Here is a 13,315-nt window from a genome sequence, read left to right as displayed (position 1 = left end):
AGTACTGGAAAAATACGTACATTACAGGATTCCCTTGTGTCTCTTGCTTCTAAAACACCTTGGCCCACTCTATGGGTTATCTTCATCCATTTTATCTAGGCTAAGTATTGTTGGCAACAGTGTGTGATTCTCTTGCACATGTAACAGGGAACTCTCTTGTATGGTGAGACCCCTCAGAGGATCATGTGCCTCTGGTGGACTTCTCTATGAAGAACAAACTGTGTTGCTTGTCTGAACAAGGAGTGTCTCTGCATATGTATCGCTGTAAATACGTCAAGCTCCTGTGTGTAAAATATTTATGAAATCACAGGCATTTAAAAAAAAAAAAAAAAACTTCACTGCACTGCAAATTTCAAAAGCAGAAGGTTATTTGCATTAGTAATGTGACTTCTAGAAAGTAGAGCAATGTTTATAAATTAATTATAATTACTTACACATGTAAATGAAGCCACCTAAATTTAAGCAACCATTTACACACTAAATTATGTTGGTTCTGCACTTGAATTCTTAAACACACGGTGTACTCCCAAGCATATTCTATTTTTTTTTCTACAGTGTGCAGTATTTTAATGACCCTAACTTTCCCTGATTGAAGATATTAAAAATGTGCAATTGCAATTCCATATCCAGTTATTTTAGCATTTTAATCATACGGCACATCCACTTAATCTTAATTGTTCTGAATCTCTCTTCCCTGATAGTGTCACTGTGGCTGTCAGGGTCTAAGTACACGAGTGAGACAGCACTTGTAGTAAGGGGATAACTTCTACTGGACTCTCCAGTACAGCTGGAAAAAATAGTCAAGTTTTCAGGCCCACAAACCCTTCTGAAATACCAGCAGCAAAATTCAAATTAAAGGACAATCACTTTGACTATAATGATGCAAATCCATTAAAGCATCTTAGAGATACAGGCAGCAGATGCTTATGGAATAGAGTAGGCGTTAGCGTACAAGGGATGAAGGAAGAAGCTATTTTGTGCTTAGGCTCTCATGGAATCCTTCCCTGTCAGATTAGAATGAGATATCAGAGATGAAGTACTCATTTTTTTACGAAAGTTCTCTGACAGCAGCGTGGGAAGTAAATGGAAGCAGCTGTTAATATGCTGTTTTTGTAAAAGAGCACAAGGTATGATGGAGAGGCTGCAGGATGGAGTGCAGCTCTGGCATCTTGCCAGCAGGCACTCCACAGATCCGTTCTGTAGAAAAAAATAAATAAATAAATCAGCATTTGTCTGTTTTTGGTTGTTTGCTTTTGTTTTTTACCAACCCTACTTTTTTTTTTTTTTTTTTCCCTCACTTCAGAAAATTCCTGGGAAGTTCAAGAAACTTTTCACAGAACTGGAAAGCTTGACAGTAAGTACAGCACTGGCAGCAAAATGGAGTTGCATGTCTTTACCTACCATCCTTCTTTCTAATTTATGTCAAACCTGCCTGTCACTGGAGCTAGAACCTGGTTGTGTGTTGGATCAGAGATTTGCTGTAGGCCGTGCAGCCCTCCAGAGCTCAGAGGTGGTCTTGAAAAAGCAAAAAAGAAACAGGCTGTGCTGCTGACAGCTGGAGGAAGGGCAGAGTGAGGCAAACGTGTCACCCGTTCACCAGTATCATCAGTTTGGAAACTGTTCTATTGCTCTGCTGGTTAATCATCCTCTATGCAAGGAAACGTGCTGCAGATCTCAGACAAGGAGGACAGCTGACGTTTAAAAAAAAAAAGAGAGAAAGAAAATAAAAAGTCAGAAGCTAAGGGTCTTTGTCTCCATTATCAAAGCTGGGTAAACAAGTGTTTCCTCTGGCTGTCGGGGAGCTGGGTGCCTGGTGAGATCGCTGCCTAGCGCAGGGAGCGTGAAATCCAGCCTTTAACGATTGTCATGCTGCTGCACTATGAGTCCTTTATTAATTAATGTGTTTTCAAGATTGTCTTTGAGCTGGTGTACAAAACTACTTGTTTAGAGAGGAAATTGAGATGAGGTTTGGAATTGCACAGCGCCACTGAAGCATGCTCTCTTATTTTCTTTGAAAATGTCCAGTATGTTTCATTGATCTGAGAATAGGTGTTTCTGTTTGGTTGTTGTTTTGCTTTTGTGAGGGAGGGTGGACTGGGGGTGTGGGTATTGTTTGCAAGAAGAAATGTATCAGCAATGTGCTCTAGGGTTACATTTTGTGCTAGAAAGTAAGCTAAAGGAATTTGGCTAATAGAAAATCATGGGGAAATTACGGAGTAGTTGAGGTGTATCAGATCTGCAGCTTACTCCAGTTTTAGAACTGCTTCATCTAGAGGAACGTGATTACTTTTGTTCTTCTCATTGTTTACATTTCCTCTTCAGCTTGGTAAGCCACTGAGTTTGAAAACCTTTATCTACCTCATTTCCTGAAGAAACCTTCTTATATCTAAGTTGTGTTCGGATCATAAGCCGATAATGGATTTAGAATTGCTCTTTTTATAGCCTATTGATTTTTCTCTCTATTACCCAAATGGTTTTGTAGGACCCTTCGCTGAATCATAAAGCTTACAGAGATGCATTCAAGAAAATGAAATCTCCGAAGATTCCCTTCATGCCCTTACTTCTGAAAGGTAATGTTAAAGCTGGTCTGCTCTTCTTCGTTATGTGAGTGCATGTGCATTTGTGGAGGTTGGTTGACATACTCATAAGGAGATTATTCTTTCACGTGGAATTTAGGTAAATATGTGGCAGACACAGTGAAATCTACAAGAAAACGCTCAGTCTACATAATAATAAACACACCTGCTTTGCAAGTCAAGAGGAAAGTGGGAATTTTCACAGCTTTTTCCAAGCTGTGCCCTACTGCAGTCCAGAGGGTTTGCCTGGCCTCGCCAGGGCAGAGCAAGCTGATGTCACTCATTTGGTAAAGCTGAGCGAATGGGATGTGCCCCACTGTCCTCCTGCAGGCTGAAGGGCGTGACAAAGCTGCTTGCTAGTGCCGTGACTTGGGCAGCGAGCTCAGTGGCAGGTATCTCGGTTATTCCATTATCTCGGTGTCATTAATTGTTAATCACCTTGTCTAGAACGTGACAAATTCATTTGATTACTCCTGTGTTCCGAAAGTGTTCTTGTTAGGCTGTTTGTGCTGACCTGCTGCTACTGCTGCAAGTTTAGCATGTTTGGAGACAGTTCTCCAAATAAGCCAGTGACAGTTTGGTAGCCACAAGACACTTCTCTTTGGCAGGCTTCAAAGGCATTTGCATTAATTGAGCTGGATACAATTATCAAGGCTTCAAAGGAAGGTAAACCTGAACAAGTAACTTGTAGCAACGATGTTTGCACTGCACTGCTGTGAAGGGTGTAAAAGCATGCACCTAAGAAGCATTCATGCAGTGCAATCTCATGTTTCTGAAGTGTGTCAGATAGCAAGGAGACATTGCAAAATAACACAGCAAGCTTCTTCAGTGTGGTAATTCAGAAGGAAATGTTGCCAAGGTTGGCAATTCCCAATGTATTGCACAGTGCATATGATGTAGGAGGAATTTCTTTACTCCAAGGGTGGTGAGGCACTGGCACAGGCTGCCCAGAGAAGCTGTGGATGCTCCGTCCCTGGAGGTGTTCAAGGCCAGGTTGGGTGGGGCCTGGGCAGGCTGAGCTGGTGGGCAGCAGTCCTGCCCATGGCTGGGAGTTGGAAATAGATGATCTTTAAGGTCCCTTCCAACCTAAGCTGTTCTATGACTTCATTCTACATCAAGCGTGTTTGTATTAAAATTATTTGCAAAACTATTTCTATGACGGTAGCACAGAAATCATTAATAAATTAACAAATTCCTATCTTTTAGCACAAGAGGAATAAAAGTAGTTTCAAGTAAAAAAATAAGAACCCTGCTCTAAATATGAGAAATAATTTCAGAGTGTCCCTTTAAAGTTAATTAAATTTAAATGTGGAGCTCTCTTACAGGGAGACACAGCATTAGAAAGTCAGGCAGATTTTTCAAATATGCAATAAAATGCTGTGTTGTATCCTTACAACATAGCTCAGATGCAATTTTCTGCTCCATTGAATTTATCTAGACTCTTGGTTGCTGGCCACAAAGCAAATTTCTGTTTCTTCCACCCTCAGAGGTATCCATTGCAGTCACAGACTTTAAAAGCTGTCTGGAAATTTCTGCTTCCAGTAGAGGTTCTTCATTAGAAGTGACCTTTTTTAACTGTGCTGATACAGAGACAAGTAGTGCCTGCCTGCCAGTAGTCTTGAAGCTTTGTCCTTTCCCCGTCCCTTTCCCTGGGCGCTCAAAGATGGAGAAGGTGTGGTTGGTCCTGTGCCCTCCTTCCCCCTGATGCTCAGAGTGCTGCCCAGGAGCAGGAGGTGGTGGAGGCATGCCCAACGTGTGCCCATACTTACCCCACTTGCTCAGGAGTGCTGGAGTAGATCCCAGCTCTCCAACACCCCTCAGGCAGAGCTCTGCCTAATGAGTCCCAGCCGTGGGTTTCCAGGCTGGTATTAAGCCATTAACATTTCCATTCTAAGCAATTACAAAATCCCCCTCAGGCACAGAGCTAATCTTTAAAACAAAAGGAAATAAATCAGGTTGGCTGTTTTGGGGTAAGATGAGAGAGACTATAAAGCAGCCCCCAGTGTCAGCTGCAGGTTCTGAGATCTAAAATCCCCCAAATCTAGGGGACCAGGTAGAAGTGAGAGGGAGCCCAGAGAGATCCTGAGACGTGCAGTTATACAGCTGTCCTGGGGGCTGACACCTCAGCAGGGAGAGCTGTGGCTTTTACCAAGGAATGGTGTCAGTGCCCTCTTGTTAGATCAGTGCTCTCTCATCCCAGTCCTCACAGGCATGCACACATTCATGTGGTGCATGGCCAAAGTGGGAGATGAGGGGTATGGTGGTGGTGCTGCTTTATTGTCATCCAGAGGATGCACTGCTGAAGTCTGCCTGTGACCTCGGTATCTCATATTCCAGACAGGTCTTGCTTTGTGTCTAGTATACATTAGAAAAACAGGGAAAATGACCTCCAGTTCCAGTTTTAATCATAATGTTAGCAGTGCTTTTTTAGCCTGATTTTTTTAATTATTATTTTTTTCCCTCCTGCTCATTACAGGGCGTTCAGTTCCCTTCCTGGAGCTAAATATAGGCCTTTTCCATTTCCTCCCACTGACCTTTTTTTGTCTTTGCAAATCCTCCCCAACAACGCTGTGTAAGGCTGTTTTGATTCCCTAAGGTTTCCCTGGGCATAATGCTTACCTCATGCAAGGCTTTGAACTCTAATTTGGTGGCTCTCATTTAACCTCACCGGTGTCTCTGGGGGTACTTCAGAGAGTTGCAATGGAGAAAGAGGAAGGGGTTGTCAGAACTGCCCCCAAGCCTGGTGGCTGTACCTCTGTGGAGCTCATGGCTCGGGGACTCAGTCCCAGCCTGGGCACAGCCCCAGGTATCATGGCTGGATCTATCCTGCATGCGTGTGCATCAGGCATGTCATGATGGGTACCTCTCTTGCACCCAGTCATTCTCTGCACCACATGCACTTCATAGGGAATTCAGGTTTAATAAGAATTCTGTGCTCTGACTTGAAAATCCTCTTGCTGTGATGTCTGTGTAGTGCCTATCATTACACTAAGCTTTTTTCACCTTTTGTAAGGTGTTTTGATAATCTTTAACAGGATGTTTTCCTATCTTTTTCTTTTAGTTGCTATTTAGAAGTATCATTTCTTTGTACAGAACAACAAAGTCCTGCAAAATAATTATTCTCCCTTTTTTTTTTTCCAGATGTAACATTCATTCATGAAGGAAATAAAACATTTCTGGATAACCTTGTTAATTTTGAAAAGCTGGTAAGCTTTATTTTATCCTTCCTGTTTGTCACAGAATTTCCTATTCTTCCCTTTCCCCTCCTTATCTTACATGACTAAAAAGGGTTTCTTCTGAGTGAATCAGGAGGCAGTAAACAGAGGTTAACTTTGCTTCGAAGAGCAAACAGGGTAAAACAGCCGACAGTTGAACTCTCCCCTGCCCCTTCCTCTGCTCCTCTTCTCACTCCTTCCTTCCCACTGCTCTGTAAAATGGTTAAGCCAGAGGTACCCAGCATCAGTGCCACGCAGTTGGCTCAGTTTATTCCCAAGGGAATCCATTCCTTTGCACCACCTCATAGACTTTTTCTCTTCGGTTACATTCTCCAGTTTTCTCTGATTTCTGTTGTCTCAAGGCACTAACAAAAAGGTATCTCTAGTTTAACCCCTTATGACTGAAGTAAAATTTACTGTCTAGGTTAGATGATGAATAAATGAATGTCTGAAGTGTAAATTAAACTGAATGTACACACCACTATACTAACTCTTGTACAGAAGACCAATTAATATCTTTGGCCTCTTCTACGCCAGTCATGATGTGACCTCTGTGCTGGCATGATATTCCCAGTGAATGTTTGATTTGCCTGATTTGCACCAAGTCTTTGCTGATAACATTTCTGTAGTGCTGAAAGCCATAGCTTATATATTTGAACAGTGCTGGTATGGAGAAATTTTGGTTTTGTTGGGCTGGTGTATTTGATCAAGAAACCAAAATGTTCTTCCTGATTGCTCTGGATGTGCCATGAGGCTGTGAGTCCAGATGGCTGTTGCTGGGGAGTTGTTTCTAACTATTTTCTCCATGTGTTTACACTTGTTTGAGGATGATCGTACGAACAGGGAGTTATTCATGAACCAGATGTTGAGCTTTTTTTTTTTCCACATCCCATCATAATGTACATTGCCCTTCAACTTATAAGCAGATGTGGACTTCGACTTTTGAACCTGAGAGCCTCTTTTTGTGTTTTCTACTTGATTTCTGCACCTTATCTTGTTGCAGAATTGGAGAACGCTGATTTGCATTTAATGAAAGGTTTTCTTGTCCCAAGTCCATTAACTGTTTGACCTTTAGGTGTTTGCATAAAACTCATTAGCATGTTCTTCTTCATTGCCTCTTGGAAGTTCATCCAATTAACATGTAAATTAAACTAGCCCTTGATGCACAGTAATTGTTACTAAAATCCCCCCACTGGCCCATATATTAATTTAGTGAATACGAAAGATCTGATTCTTATTTGAGTCTTAGCCAGACCTTGTTTGTATGTTGTTTAATCATGTGTACATTTAATGTGTGCTGGGCTTGCTTGGTAAGATTTCCTATCCTTGCTGTCACCATTGCGTCTCCAGAGGTGGTGGGATCTTTACTAATTGACTTCAGTGAGCCAGGATTTCACCATTTCGATGCAAAAAGATAAATGGGCATTTTAAATGGGGGAGAGTCTGTGTGATGCTGATGGGGTGAGTGGTGCTGACACTGATGCTTCCTCTGAATTGTTAGTCAGATCACGCCCTGAGGAACCTGCTGTCTCATGGCTGCCTGTATCCATATGAATGCAAGGAACGGAAGTTGAGGCTTAGAAGACATTTTATTATGGGTGTAATTGTAACTCAGATAGCATATGTATCCTGGTGGTTCACTTGTTCAGGTCTGTGGGCATGAGCTTACTTAACAAGATACATTACACATCACCATGTATATGCTCATGTTTTTTTTTCTGTTTGTAAGGGCTTTGTCCCAAGGAGGTCCTCCTGGATGTTTTACATTGTACTGAGCCTCTGAGAAAAATCAGGGTTGACATTGGCTCCTGCTTAGTTTGGATCAAGCCACTGAACCTCACCTGCAATTCTACTGTTGCAGAAAAAGAAGAAAAGAATTATTCTACCATAGCAGATTACTGCTCTGGGGAAGAAACTTACTCACTGTCATAAATGCGTAGAGTTTCTACTTAGGAATTTCAAAGCAAAGATAGTTTATTATGTCTTCATTTGAGTAGGTATTTTGAAATATTTCAGATCTGCATTAAACACCTGACCAGGAGGAAGATTTGTTTGTCTGAACCATTTTTTTTTTACAATAGTAACAGTTGGCTTAATAAAATATGTAATCTTTTACTGCAATCCCTGCTTCTTTTATATTCTTAGACCATCATGGCCACAACAATCCTACCGTGACTGAACTTGATTTGACATGACATGATTGCAGTGAAGACAAAGTTAATTCAAAATATAAAGTGAATTTGCAAAGAGAAGAAAAAGAAATGATCTTTTGTCTCTGGAATGTTATGCAGTAATAGCAAAAGTTGAAGGGATTGCAATGGTTTATTTAACTCCTTGTTGAGTAAACTCTAGTTTACAGTAGCTCATTATTTAGTTCCATACCCTCTTCCTATACTAAATCTGAAGGAATAAACAAAAAGATGATCTTTTAGTGTTTCATCTCAAGATTTTTCCCTTGTATTTACTGGGCTGCTTTATTGAAATGTAGCTTCAATTTTTTTCAGTGGGCAGCCATCACTCATATCTTAACAATGACATGTCTTAGCCACACTCCAGCAAACTCTAATACAGGTCAGTGGCCATTACTGGTTTAGATAATGACATCTTATGTAGTACCTTCAGCACTGAGCTGAAGATTTTCAACCTCCTGCGCACCCCAAATATCTATGTAACTCCCAATCCTGTTCTTTTCTGCTTTCATCAGCTGAAGTGCTAATGATCCCAAGGTAGATGGTAGGCTGAAAACCCACAAGAAAGGTGTTACTTATCACACTAATGGTGTGCAAACATTTGTTTAAACAGTCAGGAAATGGTATTTGAATATGCTGACTTTTTGTACTGCAGTTGGATCCCAGAAAGCTGCTAATGGACAGACAGTCTAATTAGACTAGTAAAGAAGGGAGATCTGGGATTCTGCTTTAGGACAGTGTTACACAAATAGATTCTTTGCTGCCAGACCATCACCTCCAGAAGCTGTCTTGAGATGGACCCCACAATGACTACCAAAAGTGAAACAGCAAAGAATGACAGTTTGTGAGATAATGGGATCTCTTACTTCTGAAAGCCAAATTCAAAGGGTAGCAGCTGGAAAATGTTATAGCAGCAGTATCAGTGGAAGTTGTAGCTCTCCCAGTACTCACGCTATTGACAATGAAGCCTAAGACATTGCAATGGAACTTCACTATAATTAGTCCAGGGACATCAGCATAATAGCTAGCCATGATTGCAGGGTGAATGAAGCACAAGAGATAGGGAAAAAAAAAAAAAAAAACAACAAAAAGCCCACCTTCGATTCACTGATAGAAGGAATATGAAGAAGATTCCAAGAAAGATGTGCTGTTTTTCTTGTGATAAGCTCTCTCCTGTGGAGAGGTGCTGTAAGTGCTACTCTCTGGGTGGTGAGAGTTGAGCTGTTCTGTGTCATTCTGATCTTAAAGATAATCTGCTGAAGACAACTAATCCATTCCACCTCTGCTTATTTTTGGGGGAGATGTGAGAAGAATACAAGCAGTTCACATGAGCTCTTACATTATTACTGCTAGCTGCAATTTGCTTAAATTAGTTACCAGATTTGGTGAAGAGTTGTTGGCTAAATTCTGTTTTTGCACTTTTAGATCACTGAAGCAGTCGAATAAATAAAAGGAGCAATGCTTCAACAGATTCATAGTTGACATCTAGTAAAAATGAGTGTACTTCACTTATTTATAATGAACAATCCCAGTCTTCATAAGTTGAGGACCTGAGCCTGAAAGAAACCAACCTTAAAGCTTTTTATTTCTTCTGCGTTGTCTTTGTTTTAGCTGGGACTGAATTGTTGTCTTCAGAGTGTTTGGTATGATGTTATTTTTTTGGGTCTAGGAGAAAAAGTTGTTAACACTTTCAGTGTTATAGTTGCTGCTGAACAGTGTTGTGCGGAGACAAGGCCATTTGCAGCAAGGGGCCTAAGGACTGGGAAGGATCAGGATTAGAACAGCTGTCTTAAGCTGGCTGAAGGGATATTCCAAACCATATGACGTCATGCAAAAGGAGTTCTGAAGGGGGTGGGAGTTCGTCTTGCTCTCTTCTGCTGCTTGGAGTGCTAACTGGGCATCGGTCGAGAGGTGGTGAGCAATTGCTTGTGCGTCACTTGTTATATACATTCATATATCTATATCTATATATAGTCGTAACTATTATCTTTTTCCTTTTCCCTTAGTAAGTAGTTTTATCTAAACCTATGAGTTCTACTTTTTTTTTTTTTTTCTGATTCTCTCCCACTTCCTATTGGGAGGGGGGGAGTGAGTGAATGATAGTGTGGTGCTGAGCCACCTACTGGGTTAAACCACAGTCTGCATAATCTAAGGGAACATCCAAAACTTATTGTACCTCAGAAGAACAGAAAAATAAAACTGTTTTAAATGAATGCATCATAAAAGCAAATAATGCATCATTAGTTATGACTTGTTAGAACAATAAACATGGACAGACGTTTGTAACTCAGAGGAGAAATATTTGCAGATGTGTATTGCGAAGTAACAAAGAGAAATCTCCTATGTAGCATCAAGTTCCACTACGACTACCATGGTATTCTTTCAGTGAACATTCAAGGCAGGTCTCTCTCTCATCTCCTCCCCCATCATATCTGTGGCATTACTATGTGGCACATTACTATATAGCAGTTGCAGTAGTCTTCCAGATCAATAATGATTCTGTTAACGGTGATCCATAGATGGCTTTCATTATTCTGCCACAGGGGAGTGTGAGCATGAGTAGCTGCTGAAACCACGTACATTGTCACCACAGTAAACTGGGAGAAGCTGACAACTAAGAATGAATCTTCCTCATCTTTCTTACTTCTGATTATTGCACTGGAAAGAATAATCAAAGTTCAAGTTTAGGGATTTTTTTTTTTCTAATTCCAGCATCAATCATGGGTGAATTCTTGAGGCAAATCTTGAAGAACCCTGGAAAGCCATAATTAATGCTTTGCTAAGACCTAAAGTTGGATTTTTTTCTAGTGGTATTCTGAATTTACATTCCATTTTTCCAAGGCTTTGTTTTCTCAGAACTTTAAAATCTTTCCTCTGTGGTTGGAAAGCCCAGTAAAATGAAAAGTACATCCTTCTTAGAGCCACAGAGGAGAAGACTGATTCACCATCAGTGCTTCTGCAATGCAGCATGCTGTTCCAATTACCTAGGACTGTCTTTTGTTCCATGTTCTGCAGGTAGTCATCTTGTGAGTGTGGAAAGTAAAACCCAGTGTTTTACTGTGTTTATACTTTGACCTGTCAAAATGGGACAATTTTTTTCTGTCTTGGACAAGAGAGTTATGCATCTCTGTTAGCATCAACCTCTTCTAAATGGTGTACCTGCACTATCTCCCTCTTGCTACGTGTCTACAGGGATGTCAGGGTGCTTCCTCAATCTGGGACTGCGGGCTCTTATTTTTGTGTATTGGGTATCATAGTACAGAAAACTGCCTGATACTGGGACCTGATTGTACTAGGCAGCGTGCAGATATACACAGAGGTGTTATCTGTGCCACAGAAGGCTTGCATCCTATTTAGAAAACACATGGAGACAGAAAGAGAGATTGCAGAATACTGGAAACCCCAGATGATAAACAAATAGCAGGAGATGGATCTGAAGCATCCAGCCAACCTGCAAGACTTTCCTCCTGTAGGCTTTCACTGTAATAGAAGTCGCAGGAACGAAAATAAGTAATTGTATGGTTGTTTTTCATTACTGCTTTCCATGGGCTCTGAGGGAGTTGTTCTCATTTAATCTGTGTGATATCAATAAGGACCTGTTCTCCCACTGCCCTCATTTTCTACTTCACTACAGTTGATTTTTTTGCTTTACAGGGTAAGCCAGGGAGTTTTTTCAGAATTTTCTAGTGACAGAATCCCTCTCAGACTTCCGCACTGATGTTTTATGTCTTATCTTTGCAGCACATGATTGCAGATACCGTTCGATCATTGAGACATTGCAGAAATAACCAGTTTGGTGAGTAGCCAGAATTTATTACTTGTTTGGCCTTTTCACAGCCTTAACATTGGTTGTTGGTTATTGAGTTACCTCAGTATTTTCCATGAATCTATGAGGTGTCCTGGCTTCCAGATGCTGAAAGAAGTTATGCATTACCGTGGCTTTTCACTTGGTTTCTACCATCAGTATTTGTTTGCTTTTTTTAATGGACATTTCACGCAGTGGCTGAAGTCTTGAAGACACTAAGATCCTCTGGATTTCATTGACTGGGTGGAAAGGAGTTGGCTGTGTTTGTGCCCCTGGCAGGGAAAATCTGCAAGTTGAGCTCTGTTTGTTTTTGATACTGGAGAACTTATGCAGAAAAGGCTTCTTTTTTTCCACTATCCATCCTATTAGACACCAGAGAATCTGACCCTAAGGACTCATGCCAGAAGACCCTAGCTTGCTTTGTTTTTTGCTAACAGAGGAAAAACCTTGTTTTTCTCCTCCTCAGCATTTCTCATTCTCTGCGGAGAGGTTAAACGCAGGAAGGGGACAAACACAGCACTACTTGAGGAAGTGGTTATCGTTCTTAAGCCAGGAACACTAAACATGTAATGACTAAAACTAAGGCCACTAAAAACTCTTTTTCCAAAGAGCTTCAGAACTTTGCTGTAGCCTGAATGCAGGATTTTCATGGCTGGGGAAAAAGAATTTGGATCTTTTTCTTTAAGATGTATTTTCAGCAGCTGTCAGCATACAGCATGGACCCTGACAAAAAGAATATTAAAAATGTGTACATATTAAAAATGTACCTTGGAGAATGATAGGTACTCTTAAGAGCTCTGCTGAACACCTTGTTCTATAGAATTACTGTACGTATGCACAATCTTTATCAAACAAAGTTGCTTACCGTTATGGTTTTTGTGTTACTTAGATATAAAGAAAGAATGGGAGAGGGAGAAGGGCATACCTTTTGGTTTTTATTCAGTTAAACTAGGTGCTGAAGGAAATAGTGATTAATCCAAACTGCACTTCTGTAAGTTAGAATGTCTCTTATTTGCCATTATAAAACGGTAGCGTTGATTCCTTTAGTGATGCGATCTCTGCAAATCTTCCATTGTTTATTTTCTTTAGTGGTTTTGTAAACACTGCAACATAAATCTGAGGTTAATACCCAAGATTTATCTTATAATCTGGTAGTTTGAAGTGCATGATTGTTATTTTATCTTACTGCAGACTTGATTTATTGTGAAGCTGGCATTTAAGAAGCAGCTTTTACAGATATCCCTGTAGGCATTTTATTTTTTGTTATATTCATTTAGGCATGAAATGAATTCACTGAATATTTATTGAGACTTTATGGACAGTTTCCTTTTCTAGTGGGCTTATTTTGCTCTTAGGATTGTGAATCTTTTTACTGCATCGACTCCCAAATTGGCCTGAGAGTGGCAGGCATCTTACTGTAGGAAAAAAAATCAAACAAGAGCAAGCAAGGCATATTATTATTGCTTATGAACTGTATCAAGTGTATTACGCATGCAGGCCAAAGTGTTTCTGGATTAGTTTCTGATTAGG

The 13,315-nt window shown here is 40.6% G+C and overlaps 1 protein-coding gene across 2 annotated transcripts in view; it reads left to right on the top strand.

The window, feature by feature from the left end:
* RAPGEF5 (Rap guanine nucleotide exchange factor 5) overlaps positions 1-13,315 on the top strand; it is a 151,361-nt gene that overhangs the window by 133,509 nt on the left and 4,537 nt on the right. For both annotated transcript variants that reach the window (XM_015281856.4, XM_015281855.4), the window contains 4 exons: positions 1,304-1,354; positions 2,483-2,570; positions 5,718-5,782; positions 11,722-11,776. In XM_015281856.4, the coding sequence (XP_015137342.1) occupies positions 1,304-1,354; positions 2,483-2,570; positions 5,718-5,782; positions 11,722-11,776 (259 nt within the window). The remainder of the gene's footprint in view (positions 1-1,303; positions 1,355-2,482; positions 2,571-5,717; positions 5,783-11,721; positions 11,777-13,315) is intronic.

The sequence above is a fragment of the Gallus gallus genome, chromosome 2, assembly GCF_016699485.2.
Source record: "Gallus gallus isolate bGalGal1 chromosome 2, bGalGal1.mat.broiler.GRCg7b, whole genome shotgun sequence".
NCBI classification, from domain to species: Eukaryota; Metazoa; Chordata; class Aves; order Galliformes; family Phasianidae; genus Gallus; species Gallus gallus.
This window is presented reverse-complemented; position numbering and strand designations above follow the sequence as displayed.